Source organism: Capra hircus, chromosome 21 (assembly GCF_001704415.2).
Source record: "Capra hircus breed San Clemente chromosome 21, ASM170441v1, whole genome shotgun sequence".
In the NCBI taxonomy this organism is placed as follows: Eukaryota; Metazoa; Chordata; class Mammalia; order Artiodactyla; family Bovidae; genus Capra; species Capra hircus.
The window spans coordinates 33,371,608-33,379,286 of record NC_030828.1 but is presented as its reverse complement, the minus strand read 5'-3'; the positions used below and the strand labels follow the sequence as shown (position 1 = coordinate 33,379,286).

General features: G+C 49.1%; 1 protein-coding gene across 1 annotated transcript; it reads left to right on the top strand.

Annotated features, from left to right (window-relative positions):
• On the top strand, positions 252–5,793 carry LOC102170554 (cytochrome P450 1A2). Its single transcript, XM_018066616.1, has 6 exons — positions 252–1,098; positions 1,906–2,026; positions 2,476–2,565; positions 2,834–2,957; positions 4,541–4,627; positions 5,337–5,793. The coding sequence occupies exons 1-6, from the start codon at positions 268–270 to the stop codon at positions 5,632–5,634; spliced, it is 1,551 nt and encodes a 516-aa protein (XP_017922105.1). The 5' UTR covers positions 252–267; the 3' UTR covers positions 5,635–5,793.

Sequence of the window (7,679 nt, the reverse complement as noted above, 5' to 3'; positions counted from 1 at the left end):
GGCAGAGGGGAGGGCCAGGGCTGGGAGTTCAGACACTCACGTTGGGAATCTCAGGGCTCCTTTCCAGGCCTCAGATTCTGTGATGCACTGTGGATGAGGTCCTGGGATGCAGGGCCTATGTAATTTAGTGGATGTAGCTCAGTCTTGCTCAGTCTGTCTGGCTGGGAACCAAGGACAGAATGTGGGCAAGTGCTTATTGAGTGAATAAACAAGTGAATGAATGGCTCCATCTTGCCCCTCCTTCCTCTTCCCCTGCAGTGGGTACAGATGGCACTGTCCCAGCCCAGTCCCTTCTCAGCCATGGAGCTTCTCCTGGCCTCTGCCGTCTTCTGCCTGGTATTCTGGGTGGTCAGGACCTGGCGGCCTCGGGTCCCTCAAGGCCTGAAGAGTCCACCAGAGCCCTGGGGCTGGCCCCTGCTCGGGCACGTGCTGACCTTGGGGAAGAACCCACACGTGGTCCTGTCACAGCTGAGCCAGCGCTATGGGGACGTGCTGCAGATCCGCATTGGCTGCACACCCGTGCTGGTGCTCAGTGGCCTGGACACCATCCGGCAGGCCCTGGTGCGGCAGGGCGATGATTTCAAGGGCCGGCCCGACCTCTACAGCTTCACTTTGATCACTGAAGGCCAGAGCATGACCTTCAACCCAGACTCTGGACCGGTGTGGGCTGCCCGGCGACGCCTGGCCCAGAATGCTCTCAACACCTTCTCCGTGGCCTCAGACCCATCTTCCTCCTCCTCCTGCTACCTGGAGGATCATGTGAGCAAGGAGGCTGAGGCCCTCCTGGGCAAGTTCCAGGAGCTGATGTCAGGGCCTGGGCGCTTCGACCCCTATGGCCACGTGGTGGCATCGGTGGCCAATGTCATCGGTGCCATGTGCTTCGGGCAGCACTTCCCCCAGAGCAGTAAGGAGATGCTCAGTGTGGTGGAGAGCAGCCATGATTTCGTGGAATCCGCCATCTCTGGGAATCCTGTGGACTTCTTCCCCATCCTTAAATACCTGCCCAACCCGGGTCTGCAAAGGTTCAAGAGCTTCAACCAGAGGTTCCTGCAGTTTGTGCGGAAAACAGTCCAGGAGCACTACCAGGACTTTGACAAGGTGAGCCCAGGGTGCAGGTGGTATGAAGGCACCCTAGAGTCTGGGTGTGGCCCCACTCCCCCAGCACCAAGGCACCCACACAGCTGGGGTGTGGCCAAGGCCCAGGAAGTCTCTGGGACACCTCGGACCAGCTGTGTGACCTGGGGCCAGTCTCTCTCCCTCTCTGGCCTCAGTTTCCTTGGGCCTACAGCAGCCTTCTCAGGGTTGCTCAAAGCCCCAGAGAGGTAACCCCGTGCATGGGGCCCTGGCAGAGCCCACAATGTGGAGTGCTGTTATTAGGAGAAGACTTTTGTTTTACAGGAACCTGAACTCTGACAGAGGCTAATTCCCAGCTCACATGTCACTTAGCTTCCCTGTACTCACACCAACCTCCTCCTGTGAAATTGGACCCCTGGAGTTATTGAGAGGAAGGGTCAATGGAGTATGAAATGATACTTTAAGCCCTACCTAGGGCTGCTACTGAGCTTCCCAGGTGGTGCTAGTGATAAAGAACCCTCCTGCCAAGGCAGGAGACATGAGCTCAGTCCCTGGGTCGGGAAGATTCCCTGGAGGAGGGCATGGCAACCCACTCCAGTTTTCTTGTCTGGAGAATCCCATGGACAGAGGAGCCTGGCGGGCTGTAGTCCATAGGGTCCCAGAGTTGGACACGACTGAAGCAACAGCACACACAGGGGGCTACTACCAGCTGCTGTGTGAGCTCAGCTTCCTGCCCAGAGGCCAGCAGCTGGGGCCGTAAGGGATGGGACGAGGGGCTCCAGCCTTCCACCCCAGGAGTGCTGGGGTGACCCTAAACTTATGCCCCCTCAGAACAGCATCCAGGACATCGTAGGCGCCCTGTTCAAGCACAGTGAGGATAACTCCCAAGCCAGCAGTCGCCTCATCTCCCAGGAGAAGACCGTCAACCTTGTTAACGACCTCTTTGGGGCCGGTAGGAGCCAGACCTTTGCCCCTCCATCCCTCAGTGCCTGCTACTCACCCACAGCCTTGCCTAGCCCTGGGGTCCATCAGATAACCCATCAACCACAAGTCAGGTGGTCAGGCCCAGGCTCAAAGTTTGAGCCCAGGAGGTACCACCAACTCCTGGTGAAAACCCAGCCAAGTCCCTCTCCTCCTCTGGGTCAGTTTCCCCTTCTAAATAATAAAGGCTTCTTTGGTCTATAAGTCTGGGCCCTTGTAATCCCTGCAGCTAAACTTAAAAGCAGTTACTCAAGTTTGTGCAGAGGAGACTCTGCCTCAGCCCTTGGAAAAGTCAAGGTGAGGATCTTCGGGGAAGGAAGCAGAGAAAGACATGCTTAGTAATACATGGTGGGTGCTTGGTAAATACTGCCTTCTCACTCTTGTCTTCCTTTCTTCCTCACCATGCCCCGTGTTGTCCAGGGTTTGACACCATCACAACAGCCATCTCCTGGAGCCTTATGTACCTTGTGACAAATCCTAAGATACAGAGAAAGATCCAGGAGGAGCTGGGTATGTGGTGTCCCCCAGCCCTCTGGTGGAGGGAAGCCTTGGGGTCCAAGGTCCTCTGTTCAATCTACATATAGCTGTTATGTGTCTACTAAGCCCTGGGCATGCGGTGGTGCCCACCCTTGCCTAGAAGATACTGGAGGGTCACTGGCTCTCAGACCTGTAAACTTACATAAGACCATGTAGGGTGATGCCTGGTGTGAATGGGGACGCAGGTGCCGTGGAGCAGGGGAGACAGCCCTTAAGCCTTGTCTGTCCTCCGTGCTTGTAGACAGAGTGATTGGCAGGGCACGGCGGCCCCGGCTCTCCGACAGACCCCAGCTGCCCTATTTGGAGGCCTTCATCCTGGAGACCTTCCGACACTCCTCCTTCGTCCCCTTCACCATCCCACACAGGTGAGGCCTGCTCCTTCCGCCCTCACACCCCTGAAGTCTTTTCCCTCTTTTCCCTCCTGCTTCTCAGCCCTGGCCCTGGTCAGACCTTGGCATCTCCTTCCTGCCCATGACACCAGATTCCTCCCAGACCTTGGCCTCTACTCCGCCCCCATCCAGTCCAAACATGGTCAAAATACCCAGGTGTCAGAAGAAAACCAAACTCTGACCTCAGCTCTCATTCACCTCTACTCACATTCCCTCCTTCGCATGCTCAACCCAGCCAGGCTGGCCTAACCACCCCTCACGAACATGAACATGAACCGGCCAGCCTCCAATTTTGCTTCTGCTCGAGCTTCTGCTGGAATACCTTCCACCCGCTTCTCTGGCTACCAGAATCCTATCTTATCCTATTCTGACACGAACTTCCCATCCCCTAGAAGCCTTTCTTGACTCGTCCAGCTGGCATAACTTCATTCTGGTATTTTGTAGGACTTAGAGCCATTTGTCCTATAGGATTAGGTCCTGGGATGTTAAGAATGTCCAGAGAGTTAGCAAGCACTTACTTCAGCCCATACGTTGGTCGAGTTATTCCCAGAGGAAGAGGCCTAACTCCACAGCCAGACTGGGAACTCCCCAGGACTGGCCCAGACTCCCTGCTATTTAGCTCCGGAGAATGGCCAAGGGTAGAGTTGGCTACAGACAAAAGTTTAATAAACATTTGCTGAAGAACAGGATCTGAGAAAGGGGAAGAACCGTTTCAACCCTTCTTTGCTCCCGATATTCCCTCCTAGTGTACAGTGGGGAGACCACGGTGGGCAGGCTAATGGAGTAGGGTGGAGGTAGGCGCAGGAACCTCCTGAGGTGGGGGAGGGGGCCTTCATCCTGGAGACCTTCCGATTCTCCTCCTTTGTCCCCTTCACCACCCCCACAGGTGAGGACTGCGTGTTCAGCCCTCCCACCCCTGTAGTCTTTGCCATGTTTTGTCCCCTGCTTCTGGAGAGAGAAATTAGGAGTTTGGGATTAACATATATACAACTATTATATATATAATGGATAATAACAACAAGGACATACTATATGGTATATTCAATATCTTCTAATAACCTATCATGGAAAAGAATCTGAAAAAGAATTCATGTATATCAGTTTACAATGTTGTATTAGTTTTGGATGTGATTTGTTTCAGCAAAGTTTCAGCAAACTTTGAAACAAACAAACTAATTTGTTTCAATTAGTTTCAGCAAGGCGATCCAGTTTTACAGATAAAATTAGGAGTTGGGGATTCAGTTTTACAGATAAATTGAATCACTTTGTTGTACATTTGAAACTAATACAACATTGTAAATTAGCTATCTGTCAAGTTTTGGACTTCCTCAGTGATCCAGGGGTTAAGACTCTGCCTTCCAGGGCAGGGGATGTGGGCTCAATCCCTGGTTGGGGAGATAAAGTTCCACATGCCACAGGCATGGGGCCAAAAAAAAAGTTTTTAAAAGACGCCAATAATTATATGTCAGTTTTTCTTAATGATTAAAAAAGAAACCCTCCCAGAGACAGACCTCAATTTTCCAGCCCCTGAACCTGACAAAGCCCTCTTCCCTCCTCAGCACAACAAGGGATACAACACTGAATGGCTTCTTCATACCCAAGGAACGCTGTGTCTTCATAAACCAGTGGCAGGTCAATCATGACCCGTGAGTACACGTCCCCCACTGAAAAATGTGTGATGTTCAGCAGTCAGGAAAGCTGTTTGTCCCCCTAGGAACTGGTTGCACAATAAAGGAATGGCGCCTCGATGGCTAGTTAGCCTGCTCCAAGGGATAAAATGTAGGTCCAGGTTTCTCAAACTTTAGTGCATTGACTAGGAAGTTGGTTATAGATTATGGCGCTCTGTACCCCAACATTCTCCATCAGGTGGTAAGGTGGAGTACCTCAGGTGATTCTGACTCGAATGACTTAGGGACTTCTTTGGATAATCCCACTATAGTCTATAAGTAGAAGAATCGTATATTTACCATGCAAACTAGGGCCCTTCTGAGTGTAAAAAAAGATGCTATCGATAATTACTACAAAACCATAAGCATAAACGAGGATGGACCATTGGTCCCCCTTACATATTGAGTAGGATAGAGATGGACAGATGTTCCTTCTTTTAACATCTTTTAGTTAAAGTATGATTTCTTTAAAATAGCAAGTTACTATTAAAAAGCACTATTTCCAAGGCTGGTGATTTTAGAGCGAGCTATGTAAAGAAACAAGCATCAGAAAACAGTTTGGCTCCTTTCTCCACTCTCGATTCATTGCTCTATTAGACAGATCTAACACAGAAGTCCCGCCCACCAGGCCTTTCGCCTGAAGGGTCTCCCCAACCCAGAGATTCCACTTCCTCTGTTCATCTTGCAGGAAGCTGTGGGGGGACCCATCTGAGTTCCGGCCAGAGAGATTCCTCACGTCTGATGGCACCGCCATTGATAAGTTCGCAAGCGAGAAAGTGTTACTCTTCGGCATGGGCAAGCGCCGGTGCATAGGGGAGGTCATGGCCAGGTGGGAGGTCTTCCTCTTCCTGGCCATCTTGCTGCAGCGGCTGGAGTTCAGCGTGCCAGCAGGTGTGAAAGTGGACCTAACCCCCAACTACGGGCTGACCATGAAGCACCCCCGCTGTGAGCATGTGCAGGCACGGCTGCGCTTCCCCACCAAGTGAAGAAGTTGCTGGCGTTCTGAGGCAGAGGGAAGGGAAGGGTGGCGGTCATTGAGGAAGCCTTGTTTCTTTTCCTTTCTTTCTTTTTAACTAACAGCTATATATACCATACAATTGTAGGCCAATTATACTTCAAAAAATAAACAACCTCATAGAAACAGAGATTAGATTTGTGATTACAGTGAGAGGGAAAATTTGAATGAAGGTGGTCAAAAGGCACAAATTTCCAGTTATAAGATAAATAAGTACTAGAAATGTGATATATAATGTGATTAATGTAATTAACACTACTGTACATTATATATGAAAGTTATTGAGAGTAAATCCTAAAAGTTCTCATCACAAGAAATAATTTTTTTCTATTTCTTTAATTTTGTATCTATTCAAGATGATAGATGTTCAGTAAACTTATTGTGATAATCATCTCATGATGCTTATAAGTCCATCATTCTGCTGTACACCTTAAACTTATAGAACGCTATACATCAGTCATATCTCAACAAAACTAAAAAAAGAAGGGGGCAGAAGAAGTGGATAGACAGTTCTCTGAAGAAGATATGCAAAGGGGCAAGTACATGAAAAAATACTCAGCATTATTAGTTACTGCATGCATGTGTCCAATTCTGTGTGACCACAATGACTGCAGCCCGCCAGTCTCCTCGGCCCATGCAATTCTCCAGGCAAGAACACTGGGGTGGGTTGCCAAGCGCTCCCACAGGGGACCTTCTCAATCCAGGGACCAAACCCATGTCTCTTATGTCTAACCCGCATTGGCAGGTGGGTTCTTTACCATTAGCGCCACCTGGGAAGCCCTATTAGTTATTGGAGAAGGCAATGGCGCCCCACTCCAGTACTCTTGCCTGGAAAATACCATGGATGGAGGAGCCTGGTAGGCTGCAGTCCATGGGGTCGCGAAGAGTCGGACACGACTGAGCGACTTCACTTTGACTTTTCACTTTCATGCACTGGAGAAGGAAATGGCAACCCACTCCAGTGTTCTTGCCTGGAGAATCCCAGGGACGGGGGAGCCTGGTGGGCTACCGTCTATGGGAAATGCAAATCAAAAACACAACGAGGTACCATTTCACACCTACTAGAATGGGTATAATAAAAATTAAAGACTAGACTGTTATTTGGGAATCCCCTGGCAATCCGCTAGTTAGGATTCCATGCTTACAACTGCACAGGGCCCAGATTCGATCACTGGTCAGGGAACTAAGATTGTGCAAGCTGTGCAGTGTGGGGAAAATAACCTACCTGTGATCATATGATCACCTCAATAGATGCAGAAAAAGCATTTGATAAAATTCAACACTTATTTTTGATATTTAAAAAACTCAAGAAGGTAGACATAGAGGGAATGTACCTCACATAGTAAAGGCCATATATGATAAGCTCACCGTTAACATCATACTCAATGGTGAAAGCTAAAAGCGTTCTTCTAAGATCATGAACAAGACAAGGATGCCCACTCTTACTACTTTTATTCAACATAGCGTTGGAAGTCCTACCCAGAGCATTTAGACAAAAAATATTAATTAAAAAGCATCCAAATTGGAAAGGAAGATGTAAAACCTTCCTATTTGCAGATGACATGATATTAACATTTAGAAAACCCTAAAGACTCCACTAAAAAATTACTAGAAATTATAAACAAATTCAGTAAAGTCTCAGAATTCCAAATCAATATACAAATATCTGTGGCATTTCTATATACTGATAACGAACTATTGGAAAGAGAAATTAAGAAAGCAATCCCACTTACAATTGCTTTAAGAAGCATAAAATATCTACAGATAAATTTAACTAAGGAGGTAAAAGAAACCCATGGAGAACTGGACTTCTTCCCAACGGCTCAGCAGGTAAAGAATCCGCCTGCAATGCAGGAGACGTGGGAGACAAGAGTTCGATCCCTGGGCTGGGAAGTTCCCCCAGAGAAGGAAATGGCCAGCCACGCCAGTACTCTGGCCTGAAAAGTCCCATGGACAGGAGCCTGCTGGGCTGTAGTCCACGGGGTCACAAAGAGTCAGACACGACTGAAAACCAAG

What these genes read in the sequence shown, in the direction of transcription:
- LOC102170554 (XM_018066616.1), top strand. Translation starts at nt 268, where the DNA reads ATGGCACTGTCCCAGCCCAGTCCCTTCTCAGCCATGGAGCTTCTCCTG. An exon ending in TAACGACCTCTTTGGGGCCG is followed by an intron (nt 2,027 to 2,475) that starts GTAGGAGCCAGA and finishes CGTGTTGTCCAG; the next exon opens with GGTTTGACACCATCACAACA. An exon ending in CCCTTCACCATCCCACACAG is followed by an intron (nt 2,958 to 4,540) that starts GTGAGGCCTGCT and finishes TTCCCTCCTCAG; the next exon opens with CACAACAAGGGATACAACAC.